Source organism: Rhinopithecus bieti, unplaced genomic scaffold (assembly GCF_001698545.2).
Source record: "Rhinopithecus bieti isolate Rb0 unplaced genomic scaffold, ASM169854v2 scaffold_6380, whole genome shotgun sequence".
Classification (NCBI taxonomy): Eukaryota; Metazoa; Chordata; class Mammalia; order Primates; family Cercopithecidae; genus Rhinopithecus; species Rhinopithecus bieti.
The window spans coordinates 5807447-5827882 of record NW_016806642.1 but is presented as its reverse complement, the minus strand read 5'-3'; the positions used below and the strand labels follow the sequence as shown (position 1 = coordinate 5827882).

Genomic DNA, 20436 nt, shown 5'->3' with positions numbered 1-20436 from the left:
ATAATGTACATACAAAGGTTTTGTGAACTCTAAGGTACACCTCAAATATAAATTATTTGGTTGTTTTTGAAACTCCACGGTTGCTTCAGGAAACTCACCCCACTGGGCTAATGTAAGCCTCTTGCCAAAAACAAATCTCTATACACCGTTTCGTCTAGTTCTCTCGAAGTCCAAAACTCAGACATGCTAAAGAACAATAAAAAAAAGTTACAGGCATTAGGCCATTTTGAGACTCTTACTAGAATATCAAAATTACATCTTTTATGTTAAAAGTTATGTTAAAAGTATATATAATCTTTGGTGTGAGATCTGAGTTTGATTCCTGGACATGCTAGTTATTAGCTGTTTAATCTTGGGCAAATTGCTTGAGCTGCTTCTTTACTCATTTGTGAAATTAAAATAATACATTGGGGGGTTTTGATGGGAAATAGACACTTTAAACTTCTTGCGAAAGGTTTCCCAGCTATTACCCCCTCATTTTAACTTCTCTTCTTCCCAGATTTGCCAATGACCTGTCAAGATGCTCTACACCTGTTAGCTTATAAATTTCAGAACAGAAATGTCTTTCTTACAGAGAGTGTTTCATGCACAGAGCCTTGGGGGAGGGAGGACTTGTTCTATATAACTTTAGGTTTTCAGTAATATGTCATCAGCCTGATACTCACTTTTCTCAAAAGCACAAAGCAGCCAGCCCCAAAGTAAGCAAAATTGATCCTGAGTGGCTTAAGTACTGGTTACAGTGTTTGGTGTTTGTACGCCAGGTCTATCCCTTATGGTTTTAGGATAGTGGTTCTGGTAAATAGTTGGTTGGGTACACTTGCTCCAGAAACCTCCCTGAATAAGATTTGATGGGGTGCTTTCCATCCCTGAAACATTTACTGAGCATTTCCTTATTGCTCAATACAGTGCTGTGTATTTGGGGCATGCAGCAGTGCGTAAAATAGTCTCAGCAAGTGGGCATTTCAATATAGTATGAGAAGTGCCTCGTTAGGGTGTATTGAGGGACCTAGGGAGGGGAACACGCAGGGGTGGTCAGAGGAAGCTTCCCAGGGGAGATGTGTTTAAACCAAGTCCTGAAGGATGATGAAGAGGAAGCCAGGAAAAAGTGCAGACATGGGGGTATGAAGAAGACATTCTATGTAGAGGGAGCAGCACTTGCAAAACAAGGAGGTCCTTATAGAAAGTAAAACCACAGCCTTAGACTATAAAGTAGGACTCATCCTAACTCCAGCATTGCAGGAAGGGAAGAAGGAGGCCGCCAGTGACTCAGCTGCCATCACACAAGTCCTTAACCCCTAAGACTTTCTTTTATATACAGGCCAACCTGAGGCCCAGTCTGGGGATTATCCTGAGGCCCAGCCTGGGTATTCTCTTATGGCCCAGCCTGGAAATTCTCTTATGGCCCTGAGGGAAGGGAGGATCTTGGAGACAGGATCAAAAACCTAAAAAGCTATCTGTAGGCCGGGCGGGATGGCTCGCACCTGTAATCCCAGTACTTTGGGAGGCCAAGGCAGGCAGATCACGAGGTCAAGGGATCAAGACCATCCTGGGCAACATGGTGAAACCCCGTCTCTATTAAAAATACAAAAATTAGCTGGGCATGGTGGCACATGCGTGTAGTCCCAGCTACTCAGGAGGCTGAGGCAGGAGAATCGCTTGAACCAGGGGAGGTGGAGGTTGCAGTGAGCTGAGATCACACCACTGCATTCCAGCCTGGCAACAGAGTAAAACTCCGTCTCAAAAAAAAAAAAAAGAAAAGAAAAGAAAATGCTATTTGTAAGGAGGATTGGGTTGAAGTATTTGCCCAGTAATATATTAAGGCTGTCAGGAGCTGGGCATGGTAGCTCACGCCTGGCCTGTAATCCTAGCACTTTGGGAAGTCAGGGTGGGTGGATCACTTTAGGTCAGAAGTTCCTGACCAGCCTGGCCAACATGGTGAAACCCCATCTCTACTAAAAATACGAAAATCAGCCGGGCATGGTGGCGCGTGCCTGTAATCCCAGCTACTTGGGAGGCTGAGGTAGCAGCATCGTTTGAACCTGGGAGGCGAAGGTTGCCGTGAACCGAGATCGCGCCATTGCACTCCAGCCTGGGGAACAAGAGTGAAACTCTGTCTCAAAAAAAAAAAAAAAAAAATCAGTTTGCTCTGACTCTTATCTTTCTTTAACCAGCAGGTTATGTGACACGTAACACCATCTGTGTGTGACCTCCTGTCTTCACTGGGGCAAGCCTTCTAACTTGGGTCAACTGGCCTGAACCCATATGTAGAATGATTGATGTATAGTTCACTAAGTTAAATTATACATTTACAGATGCAAAAAAAAAAAAAAAAAAAAAATTTAGACATACAGTGTGGTTGTGTTGTATCCTACTGCTCTAATATTAGGAAAGGGGCTGGGATGCTAGGTCAGCTGTGACCCTCTTTTCCTTTTGTTTGCATTGGTCTCTATTTCTCTCTTACTCTCACCACTTTTCTACCTCATGTTGAGTAGTGCCATGAAGATCCCTCCATCACTCTGCCTGCAGATATCCTGGGAAGCAATATAAGCTTTCAGCCTCAACCATGCAGACTAACCAGCTCTACTTCCTTCACTATTGCAGTTTCTAGTTCTGTTCCTAATTGTCGCACAAGACTTTGTGCTATTGAAACTACTTGGAGTGCCAGTTCCCAGGCGGAGTGCCCTCTGTTGCAGACACCTTGTGCTTTGGGAATTTGTCTGTGATTAGGGGAGTAATTTTCTATTTGAGGTTGGTCTCAGGGAGGGAAACCACTCCTGACTACTGCCTGAAAACTTGCCTCCATGCTCAGAAACACTAATTACAGGGGTCCTTTGATGCTCTCACTTAAATATTTTAGTTACTCACACATTTGTTGACTATCTATATGTGCCCAACCCCATTCAGGTACTGAGGTTAAAAATGAGTGAGATGCAGTCTCTCTCTCTCCACACCACTGAGCACTGGAGGAAGCTTGTTTGTACATACGGAGCCATGGCCCATGCAGGGTTATTTAGTGCTAGAAACCAAACACTCTGAAGCAAAGAAAAAGTATAGGGGGTTAGGGGGCAGGGTAGGGGAACAGTCTACCCAGAGTGCCTGTCACTCAGAGTAGCCACTCTGCTGCAAACGGAGTTGGCCTATTTTTATTATTATTATTATTTTTTTAGCACTTAGCAGTTTCCTAGGGCTGCCATCTGCCATAACAAACTGTGCGGCTTAAAACAATGGATATTTATTCTCTTGCACTTCTGGCAGCTTAGAAGTCTGGAATCGAGGTGACAGCAGGACCATGCTCCCTCTGAAGGCTCTAGGGAAGAATCTTTCCTTGCCTCTTCCTACCTTCTGGTGGTGGCTAGCAATCCTTGGTGCAGTGTAACTTCAATCTCTACCTCTGTCTTCACATGGTATTCTTCCCTATGTATCTCTTCTGTCTCTGTCTCCAAATTTCCCTCTCCTGAATCCTGTCATTGGATTTAGGGCCACCCTAATCCAGTATGCTCTCACTGTAACTTGATTACATCTACAAAGATCCTATTTCCAAGTAAGGTCATATCCCCAGGTACCTGGGGTTAGGACTTCAATATATCTTTTTTTTTTTTGGAGGGGGTGGGAGTACTCCGTGCAACATTCAACCATGACATCTATGCTCTCTCCACCAAATGCAGGTGGGTTTTTTACAGGCACCAAAGCACATATACTTTGTACTTAGGCAATAGCCCTTTGGGAATCACTTGGGATCTATTTCCTCTTAATTTTCTTCAAGTTTAAACAAATTTGATCATCCAAAGGAGCCATACATAGCCCAATGATGAGAAACATGAGCTTTAGCATTAAAACTGGTATTGAAGCCTGCCTTTCCAATTTATTGTGAGTCCTTGAGCAACTCATGTAACTTCTCTAATCCTCAGTTTCCTTATCGGTAAAATGGGAATAGTGAGAATCCTACACCACTGAGTTGTTATTAAGCCTGCATGGAAACCTACATGCAATGATATTCACTGTGCTGAGCGCTTTACATGATCTCATATAATCTTTCCAACAACTCTTAATTGATTGGTATTTAGACGCATGTTTTACAGATGCAGAAATAGAAGCTAAGTGATTTGTCCAAGATCTCCAAGATACTGAAGAGTATCAAGAGTTGGAATTTGAACCTGGATTTCCACTGTGCTCTATTCCTCAAGACCCTTTTAATAGTTATCTAGCACTATAGTCTAGGCGTTCCTAAACTTTTAAGTGAAAGTCCAACTTTTTATATCCCTAAAGCCTAGCTCTCACTGAAGCCTTGATTGGGGCCAAGAGAGAATGCCTTGCTGCTGCCCCCACAAGCCACCATCCATCTCAGGAATTCCCACAGATGTCCACATTTACCCACATGCTGTTTTAAAAGCTTTTGTTTATTGAGTATTTACTGTTCACCTGGCTGCATATTACATTACGTGGAAAGGTAGCATGATAGTTACGTGTCTGTGCTCTGGAGACAGACTGTGTATGACTTGGTGTCTTCTTAAAGCAAGCCTTCTAACTTGGGTTATATGTGAAATGAACAGTATACAGTTCACTAAATCAAAGCCCATCTCCACAGTCTACCTGACCTTGGACAGATGACATAATCTCTGTATCCCTCATTTTCCTTATCCCTAGGATAAGTGCTGAGAGTGATAAGCCCCTATACAGTTGTTGTGAAGATTAAATAAGTTAATGCTTGTAATGCACTTGAAACATGACCCAGCACATTGTGGCCTCCTGAATTTATCTTCTACTATATACAGCAACCTTTGAGCAGGCATCATTGTCCTTACTATTTTACAAATAAAGAAACTGAGGCCAGAAAGGCCATACACCACTAGAAGTTTCGAGCAAAGCCAGGATTCAGACTCCTTCTGCTACCTGTCCCATTCCCCCAGTGCCTGGACCATTGGGGATGTTTAATCAGTATTTATCTCACAGATAAACCCATTGCATCTGTGCCCTCCTACCTGGGCTTACCTGCTTTCGAGATCAGGGGATGTGTTAGAAGGAGGTGATCAGTCCTTACCAATACCTCTTTCTGTTTTTAGTAGTTTGGATAACATTTATTGAGTGGCTACTATATGGCCAGGCATTGTGGTAAGCATTTCACACATACTTTTCCTCATTTACTTTCAGAACCTTTTAAAGGAGGCTTCACTCTCTCCATTTTATAGAAACTCTGGCTTACAGGGAACCCATAGAAAAGGATGTTCCCTGTTTGTGGCCACCTTCATTCATGTCCTTTACAGCTGGACGTCCTATTTTGGCCAGACCATATAATTGAAAATGATCTTAGTAATGAGACAGACAGAAAATAACCTCACCATTTCTCTCCTCTTCTTCTTCTTCTTTTTTTTTCTTTTTGCAGACGGAGTCTAGCTCTGTCGCCCAGGCTGGAGTGCAGGGGCCGGATCTCAACTCACTGCAAGCTCCGCCTCCCGGGTTCACGCCATTCTCCTGCCTCAGCCTCCCGATTGGCTGGGACTACAGGCGCCCGCTACCTCGCCGGGCTAGTTTTTTGTATTTTTTAGTAGAGACGGGGTTTCACCGTGTTAGCCAGGATGGTCCTGATCTCCTGACCTCGTGATCCACCCGTCTCGGCCTTCCAGAGTGCTGAGATTACAGGCTTGAGCCACCGCGCCCGGCCTTTTTTTTTTTTTTTTTTTTGAGACCCAACCTTACTCTGTCGCCCAGGCTGGAGTGTAATGGCGCAACCTCGACTCACAGCAATCTCCGCCTCCCAGGTTCAAGTGATTCTCCTGCCTCAGCCTCCCGAGTAGCTGGGATTACAGGCCCTGCCACCACACCCGGCTAATTTTGTATTTTTAGTAGAGACGGGGTTTTGCCTCAAGGCAGATCACTTGAGGTCAGGAGTTTTCTCCTCTTCTTAAAAGCCCCAGAGTCCTACCATATTTTATTTATTTGATGGAGGGCCAACCACTGCCTGCCACAAAACTTAAAGGGGCACAATTTCCCTTGTGATCTTGGTGAAGGGAGCCCCTGGAGTTGTGCAAGGCAGCTCTGGGCAGAGGTGAGTGAAGCAGGCACGGCTTCAACCCCTTATGAGGCTGCTGGCAATCTTGCTTGTTTTTCGGTTTTCCACCACAAGAGGGAAACATACGACCATGAATGGTTTGAAAATAAAGCGATTCCTTAACTGATTCTCTTTTTACCACATAATTTTAATAATTGTGCTCCTGGTAAGCTAGAATGGGGAGAGTTCTTCTGTTAGTGCCAAGTGAATATTCTTAAGGGATTGAAATTCAAATTGTCTTGAGAATTCTCCAAAAGGAAATAAAAGAGACATAGAAAAATGTTATATGAACCATATAAATGGCTGTTTTTATAGGTCAAAATGGTTGAATATGGGTCATTTCTGATAAAACAGGAGACTTCTTCACATGTGCTTTACTTATGAAAAGGGGTTCCTAAGCCTTGCGCATCTTCAAATTGAGGAGGTTGTTTTCAGATGTAACCACATGGGTTCAGAATGGCAATTGTGCAGATGGGGAATGCCTTCCATGGCTTCTCTTTGCCCTCTGAGTGCTCATAGCTCTCTTGCAGGCTTCCAGATGAGTACTTTTTCCTCCATTTTAAAATGATTTGTTGACTTATCTGTCTCTCCTTCTGCACCAAAACTTTCTTGGCAGCTTGAGTCTTCCTGAGGTGTACAGTGCCTGGTGAAATGAATACACACATCGGTTTATATAGGAAATGTTGGGTAGGTGCTTGGGTGAACAGATGGACAGCCAACTGATGCATGCTAAAGGTTGTACACTCTCTGAGGAAGCTGTTTTGTTTGTTTTTATTTCAAAATCTACTTCAGGAGTCTTTGTGAACATGGGATTCTGTAGAGCTCTAAGCCATCTGGCCCTTGTAATTCTTCTGACCTTGTACCTTCTTGCAATTTTAATGTATTTTCTCCTTTTCTTTAGAGAACATTTCCTAACTCTACTAAAAATGCACATAGCCAAAGGCCTGTCCCAATAGTTGGGTATGAAACACGCCTGCATGTTTTCAGATTCAGAGCAGTGCTAAAGGCTAATGCCTATGCAGGGCTCACAGAGCACTAGAACCAGCTGGTGCTAAGCTCTTTACATTTGTAAACTCTTGTCTCTTTATACAGCAAATCTATGCAGTAGCTACTACTTTCAATCCCTGTTTCAAAGGTGAGAAAATAGAGACACGAAGAACCTATGTCCCTTGCCCACGGTCCCCTAGTCAGAAAATGGTACTTGGCCTCTGCCTCTGTGGACTGAGGGAGCTCAAAGGAGAAGGGGAGGAAGTGTTCTCTCTTCCTTTTCTTGCCTGTATGGGACAGCAAGTAAGGCCTGGCTCACAGCTGGCAAACAGGACCCAGGACCCAGCTGGCAAACAGGACCCAGGTTTTTAAACATTTACAGAGCCCTGGTCAGCCCTGTAAAGAGATGTAAGTGGCTGTAAGTAACAGAAGCCCAGTTAGGATTCAGTCAGCCCCCGTGAAGCCTGATGCACAAAGACTGCACACAGAGAGATGGGCATCTCCTGCAGCCACAGGCAGTGGGGCGGATGGACTTCAAGACCCTGAGACACATTTTGGGAGTCCAGGCGGGCGGATCACTTGAGGTGAGGAGTTCGAGACCAGCCTGTCCAACACAGTGAAAGCCTGTCTCTAATAAAAATTAGCAGGGCATAGTAGCACACACCTGTAATCCCAGCTACTCAGGAGGCTGAGGCACGAGTATTGGTTGAACTTGGAAGGCAGAGGTTGCAGAGATTGCGCGACTGCACTGCAGCCTGGGTGACAGAGTGACTCTGCCTCCAAAAAAAAAAAAAAAAAAGCCCCTGAAACAAGAGGAACCCAGGCAGCATCTCCTGTTTATCTCAGCACATCTGTTTCATTTTCTTCTCTCTCTGCTGACCCATTTGTCAATGGAAGTTAGGTTTCTCAGTGTGTTATTATTATTATTACTATTTTACAAACTCATTTAATCAAGTATTTATGAATATTTCAGATTTTTAAGTCAAATATTTGTTTTCTTTTAAAATTCCTTGTCTAATAAGGAAAACTTTTCAAGTATTCAAGTTGTTCTCATGTAGTCAAATAATAACAGCAGATCCTTGTATAGGGCATACTATGGCAGCTCTGGTTTCAGAACTATCTGTAAATTACTTCATTCAAACATGACTACAACAAGTAAAATAGAGCTGCTATCATTATCTCCATCTTGGCAGATGAGGAAATGGAAGCACAAAGAGGTTAAGTAACTTTTTCAAGATCATATTACTAGTAACTGGTGGAATAAGGGTTCAGACCCTGTCTCTTTGGCCTTAGAGTCCATTCCCTCAAGTACTACAGTATACTGTGCATCTAATGACTTAAACTTATAAATATAATACAGTCCAAGTTTTCTGGAATGTTTCACTAATGTTTATAATTTTGATAAAATTCTTCTAATACCTCCTTAAACTTGAAATCCTGTCTAAATAAGTAACACAACCTGCACATTATGAACTGGAACCACATGGCTAATCTTTAGATAAACTCATATCCCACATTTCTTTTTTTTTTTTTTTTTTTTTTTTTGAGCGGAGTCTCGCTCTGTCGCCCAGGCCTGGAGTGCAGTGGCCGGACTCAGCTCACGCAAATGCTCCGGCCCTCCAGGTTCCGCCATTCTCCTGCCTCGCCTCCCGGAGTGCTGCGCGGCTACAGGCGCCCGCCAGGTCGGGGCGCCGGGCTCCTAGTTTTTTGTATTTTTTAGTAGAGACGGCGGTTTCACCAATGTTAGCTGGGATGCTCTCGATCTCCTTGACCTCGCTGATCCGCCCGTCTCGGCCTCCCAAAGGTGCTGGGATTACAGGCTTGATGAGCCACCGCGCCCGGCCCACATTTCTTAAATGTATTTCAAATACCAAATATACCTAGTTTTCCCCCACTTATTGCAAAAATATTAATACTATGTTTATTTTATTATTTGTATCCTATGTGATATACTTCATCATCTGTACACTTAATTTTAAGAGAGTATGTTTTAAAATGCCAACTTAAAAGACCATCCTCTCACCTGAAGCGATGAGGGGTTACCTTTCCAGTTGAATTGGGGTGACACCAGCTGGGTGAGGTGTGGCTTGGCCAAGGGTCTGGATGTGGAGGCACCAAGTCCAGAATACCAGCGCCAAAAGAAAGTCTCCAGTGGCTTGTGTTCCCAGCCCCTGTTCCCTGATTCTCAGGTCTGATGAATCTGCAAGCCCTACCTATGTGAGAAGATTCATCTAACCTATTTTTTGCTTGATTCTATTTCGAATTCTTTTCTGATTCTTCCCGTACATCGGATCCACAACTCTTAGAGATGTATGAGTGATCTAGAGTCGGATCCTGCATAGCTGTCACGGACTCTCACATATTGTCAGGCTGTCAGTAGCAGTTCTGTGGATATTCTCATGACTCAACTGTTCTTGCCCCACAGCTCATAAGTTTACCTGTCTTTCTGGTTCAAGGGCTAACCTAATCTGAGTAGTACACTTTTGAGTCCCAATTCTAGATTCCAAGGAGAGGAAACCTGAGTGGTCCAGCTTTAGTCAGGTATCTACCCCTTTTGCTCATGGCCTGGAGTCAGGGTCCTGGAGTAGAGACATGGCCCCAGGCCTTCACTCTCATGGAATAGTTGGGGGACAGTTCTCAGAGAAGGAAGGGGATGAGTAGAAAGCACAGTATGGAAAAAGGGTCAGAGGAAAGAGGTTGTTCAAGGAGTATCTTCACGGTAGGAGAGAGGAAAAAAAAAATCAGTGCTCCAACTGGGCCAAGAACTCAAAGTTGAAGTTGTATGTAAAAAGCTGGCAGAGGAACAGTGCTGGAAAAGATCGCATTGACTGGGACCCTTAAAGCCAACCCAGCTAAGGATGGAACCCTTTTTGCAAGCCTTGGTTAATCTTTTTCCAGTCTTCCTTCTCCAAGCTATTCAAGGCACCACTGCCAGCCAGTCGACTTTCCAAAAACATATTGGTTTACATTCTTTTTGCTTGAAAATTTCCATAGCTCTGCAGCACTTACAAAATAAAGTTTAGTACAGTTCACAAGGCTCCATAGACTTGCCCCAACTATTTCTCTAGTCTCATCCCTCTCACTGCAACCTCTTGAGAGCCACAACTCTGTAAATACACCTTCAGGATAGCACCAAGGCCACCACGCTGTGATGGCTCCTTTCTGATGTGAACTCTGTGGGAACAGAGGCCCATCCATCTTTGTCTCTATCTCCAACCCCACTCAGAATGTGGGAAAAAAAATTTGTATCTTTACATCATTTTCCAGTTCATAAAGGCTTTCCTAGACATTCAGTGAGGTAATCTTCACAAAACTTGGGAGAGAGGTGTGATTTCATGAGGAAATTGAGGCTCAGAGGGATGAGGGGGCTGACAGTGATTTACCTTATACCAGGCACAGTACCGGGTGTTTTCACATGTGGCCTGTTTTCAATTTTCCGAACAACCTTCAGAGCTATCCCCATTTTATAGGCTCAGATGAGTTAAGTAACTTGCTGTAGATTGTACCTCTCATACATTTTGCAGTGAAAGATTTGAGCCCTAGTTGTGTCTGGCCGCTGAACCTGTGCCCTTTCCATTAGAATGCAGTGCCTTGCCTGGGGCTGAGCATTTACTACCTGCTTAGTTACTGGTGGCTGGAGAAATGAATGACTGTTTTCCACTCTTGGGGACAAACACTTCAAGCCGTCTGTAACAGGCACCTGCAGCTATCACAACCATAGGGCCTTGAGTTGGGGGGTCTGATTAACCCTGCTGCTTTAAACCAAATTTCTGCCTTTCTTTCTAGTGCTTATGCCTGGAAATAGGGTTATCAGGTCCATCCCTTATGCCCACTCCTGGGGCATTTGCTAAAAAAGAACTCGGTGTGAAGAGGTGAACCCATTCAGGCCAACCCTCATGTGGGGCCTGGGACATCATTATTAACTGTCCGTTAAATATTTTTTAGAGAAACATAGAAAAGAAAGAGTGAATAAAGGATTGGTAAGTCTACGGTTTCTGCTGTGTTCTACTGGGAAGGTATCACTGCTGATGTGAATGGGAGCTGGAGTCTTTGTGAGGCTGGGAGCGAAGGGGTTCATAACTCTGCCATTGTGAAATTGATTGGGCCCAAGACCAGTATGAAAGTTCTTCGTCTGAAGGGAGTAATCCTTAAATCCCCCATATGGTTTAAATGTAATTTGTGTCATTGTGAAGGAGTACTGGCAATGCAGGCGAATTCATTAGGCCAAATTGGGTTCGCTATGCTCGACAGTAACGTTTCTGAAGATGAAGTTCAACCTTTGCTGGAGAGCTGAAACAAATGAGTTTCTTAATAGCTGCGCCACTTAGTCTGAGTGTCTTAGGAAGCTTAATGTTTTTAATGTCTCTTCCTTTTTACTATGCTTCACAGTCCATCTAACATTGCTGCTTCTGGTAATATTTTTATATGTATTCTGTAGTGTTCATAAAATTACGATCAGGCCCATTTTTAGAATAGAAGCTTTTCTAGGGCAAGGATTATGTCCTTTTGGTGTAGTATTGCATATTGACAAACACCATGCCTGGCATGTGTCATCGCTTAAAATGTTGCTCTCATAGTTCTGCCTTCAGAAAGAACTTCACTGAGAGACTGGCAGGCTGCCAGCAGAGACCATGCTGGAGTGTGGTATATTATGTGGGCAGAGAGGCTTTGGTATGGGATGTGGGAACATCCTTGTGCCCAAGTACCCCCAAATTTACTCTGGGATTTCAAGATCTCATTAAGAAAACTACCAATTACGTGGTTGGTTGCTCTGTTATTCCAAAGAAAAGATTATTGGAGTGATATTTCATAAATCTGGATCTATTATCAAATATGTCAAGACACACATGCCAGCCTAATTTACAAGCCCATATAAAACCAGAGAAAACTTGGCACAGAACTTACAAAATAGGAATTTAGAAAATCATTTATAGTAGAAAAACAGTGGTTATGTAAACTGTTAATAAAGCATGCTTGCTTTTTCAATTAATTTCTAAAGAATTTGACTTTTTAAAACAAATTAAGAGCCCAAAATAAGCTATAAAAAGTAGTTGTCTTTTGGCTGACAGGTTTTCAACATAATAGATGTGTTTTGTGAATTGTGTTAATGTTATGTCTCGAGGTATTTCCTGCACATGGGCCAGGCCCATTTGTCATTTGAAGGGGACCAGGCTCCCTTGCCAGTGGCCTACTTTCCACTCGTGAGCCCATTATTCCTGCTGGTCTTGTGCAGAGCAGCCCTGGAACACAGGTGCATTCTTGACAGAGGGCAGTTGGCAGCTACCAGTGCCTGTCTACTTTCAGATGCTGCTTGACAAGTTAGTATAAAAAGACTCAGATTTTGTTGCTCAAGGGATGATTCACTTTTCCCTCGAAAACCTGAATTCCTCAGTGCATGCGTGGTCTGTTGTCCAGGCTGGAGTGCAATGGCACAATCTTGGCTCACTGCAACCTCAGCCTCCGAGGTTCAAGCAATTCTCCTGCCTCAGCCTCCTAAGTAGCTGGGATTACAGGTGCACGCCACCACGCTTGGCAAATTTTTGTATTTTTAGTGGAGACAGGGTTTCACCATGTTGAACAGACTGGTCTTCAACTCTTGACCTCAGGTGATCCGCCCACTTCAGCCTCCCAAAGTGCTGGGATTACAGGCGTGAGCCACCATGGCTGGCTGAGAACACACATGTTTGTATTTAAATAGATCATTAATAAAATCTCAGGGATTAAATGGAATTGGATATGAAATTTATTTAGGTAAAATGTTTTTAAACATCCTAGATTGTTCAGATACAAAGGACTTAAACTGCTTCCCTAAAAACATTTTGTTAAAAGTCAAATACACTTAAAACTGAGAAAATTTTAAAATTAATCTTACGTTCATATTGTTTTCTAAATAATAACTTGATCCAACCCTGTGCACTCAGAAAAACATATATTTATTTTTTCCGTGTTTTGCTTACATTTTTAAGGACTTGGTGCATCCTCATGCCTGCTTTTTTGTATATTCAAAGGAATGACCAAGCTGTTGGTTATTCAGGGCAACTTTGGAGGTATCTGTTTTTCTAGAACTGAACACTATTTTGTTAAATCTTTGGTGGCCAATGAATAAATCTGTTAGATGATTTTTTTCCTGATAGATTGCATGTGTGAAGTAAAAAAAATTTCTTAGGTATCAAAATGACAGTGATGTAAGAAAACCAGGGGTAACTTGAGCTCCCTCACTTCCATTTTAAGATTGACCTTTAGCTTGCTAGGTGGCATGGAGCAACTCTAGCTGCAGATGGCCTTCTCAGAGATGAATGCCCAGAGAGGCTCTGGTTTAAGGGGTGGCAGGAGCAGTGAGAGCCACACCAGGGTGTCTTGTTCACAAACCTGCTTCGTGGGACTGCTTTTGCCCTCTTTGCCTGGGCTGTGATTGTAGAGCCTGGCAGCCACCTGGTGTTTACAACTGAAGTCGGCTGCATGCAGCACTCCTTGGAGCTATCTCTACCCTAACGGGGAAATGAGACAAAAATAATTGAAGGGTATTTGGCTTGGTTAAGTGGGCAGAAGTGTCCTCATCAAAACAACTTTGAAGACCTGCTTTGTATGTGGGTGCGAGTGGGTGTGTGGCCCTTAACTTGTTCACAAGGGACAACAACAAGGAATTAACCAAGGTTTCTCATTGAGAGTGATCGTCCAGGAAACCCTCTGTTTTAGTTACTCATACGACACTGTTGCAGCTTCAGGTTGGACAGACCTGTTTTGGAGTCCCTTGACTGCTTTCTGGACACCCTCACTGAGCCAGTCGGTGGAAGTGAAGGATGAGTGATTTTGAAGAATGGATTTCTGGGACATATAGAAAAATGGAAGAAGGTCCTCTCCCTTTGTTGACTTTTGCTACAGCTCCCTACCACGATCAGAAACCAGGAACAAGTGGATTACGGAAGAAAACCTATTATTTTGAGGAAAAGCCATGCTATCTGGAGAATTTCATCCAGAGTATATTCTTTTCCATAGACCTAAAAGATCGCCAGGGATCATCACTGGTGGTTGGTGGAGATGGGCGGTATTTTAATAAATCAGCAATAGAAACGATAGTGCAGATGGCAGCTGCCAATGGGGTGGGTATATGATAAGTATTGTTATGTTTCTGGCTCTCCAAATAACCTCTTAATTTTACAGAAGTATACAAATGTACAAGGATTTTATGTGGTATACACTTCAATTCTACTAACATCCGGTTAAGTTTCATTGTAACTTCAGTGATTGTATATTGTGAAAATACTTGAGAAATTACATTAACCACACCAGGATACAGGAATGTTAAGTTCAGCTTCTTAGGTATTATGCTCTGTTCTGTTGCTCGCCAAAGTACCTGTTGCTTTTTAGACATTTAAAGCACACTCCCGGTCTTAAGCTGTTTTATCTACATTCTAACTAGCTTCAAGGGGCACCCTGTCCTATGTAAGAGGGCTCTACTGAATGGTGGAGAGAAGAGGATTTTGTTTTCTTTCAATGGCTTTCTTGTTGAAGTTCAGTCACTTGTCAAACAGGAAAACAAAAGCCAGGGCATGCTGTTGTTTATGGATCCTGGTAGTCATGCAGAAATGCTAGGAGGAGGTTGGAAAATGTTAGGTGTGAGCCTTTCGAGAGGACCTGTTACAGGGGCACCTGCTTATAATGACCTTGGACACAAAGAAGCCCTTTGCATGGTGAATTTGTGCAGCAGGGTAGAGATAATAACTCCTGTAAGACTATAGTGTGAGGAGGCTCTGCTAAACCTCTGCATCATGAAAAACCGTGTTGGCTGGATTAAGCAAATGAGAAGGAATATTGTACCAGAAAGCATTGATCTTGATAATCTAACAGTTCGCACAGCCCACTGGTTTACAGGAAGGTGGGCATCAGAACATTGATGTTTTTGCTCTGCAAATTCCTCTCTGGGACCAAAATATATTTTAGTATTTTAGATAATGATTAGCAATTAGTTGGAGCACATAGTCCTTCAGTACCTGCAAATTTTAAAATCTGTTGTATTTCTTTTCTGGAAGAGATTCTGATTCTGACAAGATAAAATTTAGTATTGCAACTAAATGTGTTAGACATTCATTTTCAGTGTATTTTCAAAATATGCTGAGCAAGTATGTTTGCAAAAGCCAAATTAAAACAAAGCAAAACAAAATAAAATGTACCACCACACTAAATTTAAAAGTGTTTGTAGATCCTATTGTTTATAATGAGAGTTTTCCTGATACTCAGTTTCAGAATCTGAATGCCTCTCATGTAAAAGTTGCTGATAAAGCACTCAAATATGAAATTATTATGAAGCATACACATTTTTAAGATAAAATGTGACATGCCATAAATTTTTTCTTTGAGGAGAGCTGCAAAGGGAATGGTATTAAGATGCTTTTAATCTTTTGAGAGGGAACGAATGGAACATTATTTCTCCGCATATATCTAGACTGTTGAGTGGATCTGGTACCCTGTCCCCTTTGCTGTGATATATTTGGCTCCATTTCATTTTTGTGTGGAGCTGAAGGATGTGCAAGAGGTGGTAGGAATGTGTAATTCAGGCAGACTCTACAGACTTTCTCAGATTTGCCCTCTGAAGGTTTACTAAATAATACATTTAAATGATAATAATTGACTAAATATGGTAGCTGCCTATTTGTTAGAGCTGTTGGCAGCCCAAGCAATATTTTCAAGTCTTTTCAAAGTAAGCTTAGAGGTGAGAGCCACCTTATTAAAAATAGGCACTGCATTTAAAAGTCATGCTAACCAACTGAATTGCTTAAAACATTAGTGGACCCATAAAGCACTTCAATCTGATGCACTTTAAACCTATGAAAATCTAAAGGGTTTGATTTCTTCTCTGTCTAACATATCCTAAATTCTGACTGTTTTAACATGCCTTTGATTGTGGGTAGGGCTGCAGGGAGGAAATCTAAAGGAAGGATAATTATTGCCACAGATTTTGACAAAAGTCAGTGCTCCTTTCTCATCTTCATTAATAGTCACTGTGCCCATCAGCTGATTCTTGGAGGGCTTTTCAGCCCACTAAGCTAAATGGAGATCATTTTATTTTTTTTCCCTTTACCATACTTTATCTGGTGCATTTATGGGTTATAAGTTTCTCTTCATTTTTATTTATATAGAGCTCTCTGCTTTTGAAGGACATTTTATTGCACAAAATAAGATATTGATGGGCCCCTTTTGGAATATTGACATCTCATTCAGTCCCCAGAGCTCTAAACTGAGAGGTAAGTTTAGAGGTAAGAGCAGGACCCATGTGCATGATTACAGGACAAAGACAACGGAACTTGGTTTTTTAATGAACCCTAAGAAAATACCAAGCCCTGTTTTCAATTAAAAGGAATATTTAAAGTTTACTCCCTGCCATGTTTGACTATTAGATGTTTGGAGAACAATGAAGTACCCATTTTGGCGGGGAGGCATGAGTTTTAAGGAAGGAAGTTGTGGGAAAGGAAGGCAGGCAGGGGAGGCCATTTGAGGATGGACTCTTACTGCCTGGCTGAGGGAGTTATCTCTACCTTGGGGGCCAGGAAAGGTAAAATATACATAACATCAGATTTACCATTTTAACCATTTTCAATGTATGGTTCAGTGGCATTAATTACATTTGCAATGTTGTACAACCATCACCACTATGTCCAGAACCTTTTTAAAAAAATCATCCCATACAGAAACTCTGTACCCATTACACAATCATTTCCCATTCCCACTCCCGCCAGCCTCTGGTAACCTCTGTACTACTTTCTGTCTCGATGAATTTGCCTATTCTAGTTCCCTCATAGAAGCAGAATCAGACAATCCTTGTCCTTTTGCATCTGGCTTATTTCACTTAGCATAATGTTTTCAAGCCTTGTCCAGGCTGTAGAATGTGTCAGAATTTTATTCCCTTTTTTTTTTTTTTTGAGTTAAAAAATATTTATCCTTATGACCTGGCAGTCACATGAGAAAAAAAAAAGAAAAGAAAAAAAATTATCCTATATATGTCCTTCCAGTCACATCCATACCTATAGATTGCAATGTCATCTTAGAGTACAGTGACAGATTCTTTAAAAGTTTTAATTGTGGTAAAACACATAATAAGATTTACCATCTTAACCATTTTTAGGTGTATGATTCAGTAATGTTAACGAAACGTTGTGCAACATATCTCTAGAAATTTTTCATCTTGCCAAACTGAAAGTCTATGTTCATTGAACAATTCCCCATCCTTCCCTCTTCTGAGCCCCTGGCAACCACCATTATTGTACTTTGTGTTTCTATGGTGTTGACTTCTTTAAATACCTCATGTAAGTGGAATCATACAGCATTTGTCTTTTGTGACAAATGTGGGCAAGTGTGGGAACGGATCAAAAGTGCCATGGGATGTAGAAAGCACTCTGTAGCTCCATAACAATCATCAGTATTGATTCCACACTATCTGCAGGTTCCTACAGTCTAAAAAGCAACCTACTGACAGCATCCACCCTGGTGATTACCATTTCCTGGGGAAGGCAGGATATAACCAATATATTAGGGGAGCTACAACAAAAATTGTCCAGAGATCAACATATGAGAGCCAAGAGGTAACTGAAATGAACCAGCTGCTTCTTGGGAGGTGGTTGGTAGTGGCGTGGTTGACAGTTTTCAATTTGTCTTTTGTGAGAAATGCTGTATGACAAATTTCACTTAGCATAATGTCCTCAAGGTTCATCCATCTTGTGGCATATGGCAGGACCCCCCCCCACACACACACACTTTTAAGGCTGAATAATATTCCACTTTATGTATACACAACATTTTGTTTATCCATTCACCTCATGGTAGACGTTAGCGTTCTTTCCACCCTTTGACTTTTGTGAGTAATACTGCTGTGAACATTGGTGTTTAAGCATCTGTGTACGTCCTGCTTTCAATTCTTCAGGTATATACCTAGAAGTGGAATTTCTGGGAAGGTTTTGGGGTCAGAAAAGGGACACAGCATTATGGCTTAGAAAGAAGAACTAGATGGGTTTGAGTAGGTCAGATGGATCCAGCCAGGGTCGAGCAAGAGAGACTCATGTGGGAGAGAGGCAGGGGAGATTGAGTTAGGAGCTGTTGCAGTGGTCCAGGCATCTTTAAGGGAAGGAGGGTAATAGAGCAGTGTCTCCCCTGTATCTGATCGAGAGCGATATTCCTGAGGGTGATTCCCAAGAAAGAGCCTGATCTGGAAGGGGAGTTCTTCCACCAGATGCACCTCTTCTTGGGCTCGAGAGAGAAGCTATCTTGTTTCTATCTCTCAAATTTTCTTCTTACTCACCCCTGGCATAATCCCCTCAGCCTGGAACCATTGCAAATCTCACCATAAGGAATGGTAGAATTAAGGGGTGATATGGGTGGTGTAGCTTAATATCATCAGCCTCTCCTTCCACACCAAATATAATCTATATAAAAATTGGTGTGCTTGGTGTGTAAATACAACTCGACAAGCCACCCCAAACCCCTCCTATGGACATTCTGGAACTGCCTAAATATAGGCTTTTATTCTCATCACAACCACACTGGAAACTGCTGGAAGGTGAAATGTCACTGTGTTGAGTCAGGACGTTTCAATACTTTCCCCCACCGTGGCCACTAATGTGCTGTGTGGCCTTGTCATGTCATCTATGCCAGTGTCTGCCATAGCACCTTTCCATTAATGCTTGTTATTATTGCTGCTGGATGGAGGCAAGAATGAATGAATGGGCAGGATCATGATAACTCTGGACCTCAGCTTCCTCATGTTTGCAGTGGTACTTGGGAGGAGCAAATGTGGGAATGGATCAAAAGTGCCGTGGGATGTAGAAAGCACTCTGTAGCTCAGTAACAATCATCAGTATTGATTCCACACTATCTGCAGGTTCCTATAGTCTAAAAAGCAACCTACTGACAGCATCCACCCTGGTGGTTACCATTTCCTGGGGAAGGCAGGATATAACCAATATATTAGGGGAGCGGCAACAAAAATTGTTCAGAGATCAACATATGAGAGCCAAGAGGTAATGAAGTGAACCAGCTGCTTCCTGGGAGGTGGTTGGGAGGTGGCTGGTTGGAAGTGAACCAGCTGCTTCCTGGGAGGTGGTTGACAGTTTTCAAGGAGTTATGGAAGGGTGGCAGAGCCAACAGTCCCAGAGAAACTCTTCCCAGGAAATCCAGGTATCTCATGGACATTCTCAACATTAGAAACACATCTTCCACCATCAAGTTGTTTCTTCAATCATATTTATCTTGGGTGAAGCAAAAAGAAATAACAAATGGAAAATGTAAAAAACATCCCTGTTTTTTAAGAGGAACTGACAGCACTTCAACCTTCTTTTCCAACTTTAGCCATGTTGAAACAGATATAAATTACTGTCATTTTAGCAAAAAAGATTTAGGAGCGGTATTGATACCATCTGTAAGAGCTATGGGAAGGTAAGTTAAAAATGCAACAGAAGTCCCCCCTGTCACCCTTTCATGTAGGTCGTTCTGACTGGTTTACTCAGGAATAACTCCAGCATTCTTGTCTTAGGCCCAGGAGGTAACCCAGGTACACTGTAACAGGAGTAGGTGTGTCTTGCTTTGAGGAAACCCACTGTATGAAAAAGCCAAGCTTGACTGGAAAGATAAATTGATGAGTCATTTTCAATAATCTTGCCATAAAATTTGCCTTTTTTACTTCAAAAGATTTTACTTTAAAAAAGCCTTGTCTTTGGGCAGAATCCCTTTAACTAGCTAAACCTTTTCTTTTCTCCCATTGTGGATTGAAAGTATGATTGAATTGGATAAAAATTTGAGTTTTCTCATATTCTTTCAATGCATCCAAATTGTGAACCTGATCTGGAAAGGCTCTTTTTAATATGCTGTGTTTTCGTGCCAGAGCCTTGTAGTGCACACAGACCACACACTCTTCTAAAACTACAAAGTCCCAAAAGCCATCTGAAGGAATTTGTTCAACATTGCTGATTCTACTTCAGTAATATGGTTGAGACATCCAAGCTATAGATTTTTATTAAATAAAATCTTTTCTTGTCCAACAGATTATTGTTATTATTATTATTATTTTGTCCATCTGCCTGTTATCTTGGTGTTGTTTCTGAGCAGTGACTCTGGATGTATTGATGTTAAAGAGTGTGTTCTGGATTTCTTCTCCTAGATTGGTCGTTTGGTTATTGGACAGAATGGAATCCTCTCCACCCCTGCTGTATCCTGCATCATTAGAAAAATCAAAGCCATTGGTGGGATCATTCTGACAGCCAGCCACAACCCAGGGGGCCCCAATGGAGATTTTGGAATCAAATTCAATATTTCTAATGGAGGTGAGTTTGCTGTCATTTTGAGGACAGGTAAGTTTATATTCAGTAGGATAAACCAATAGCTGGGGCCTGGGGAGACCAGGGTTTTGGTTCTGATCC

General features: G+C 42.2%; 1 protein-coding gene across 1 annotated transcript in view; it reads left to right on the top strand.

The window, feature by feature from the left end:
* Positions 1 to 20436, top strand: part of PGM1 (phosphoglucomutase 1) — a 66955-nt gene that overhangs the window by 15434 nt on the left and 31085 nt on the right. The window contains exon 2 of the mRNA XM_017877199.1: positions 20178 to 20340. Coding sequence (XP_017732688.1) covers positions 20178 to 20340 — 163 coding nt within the window. The remainder of the gene's footprint in view (positions 1 to 20177; positions 20341 to 20436) is intronic.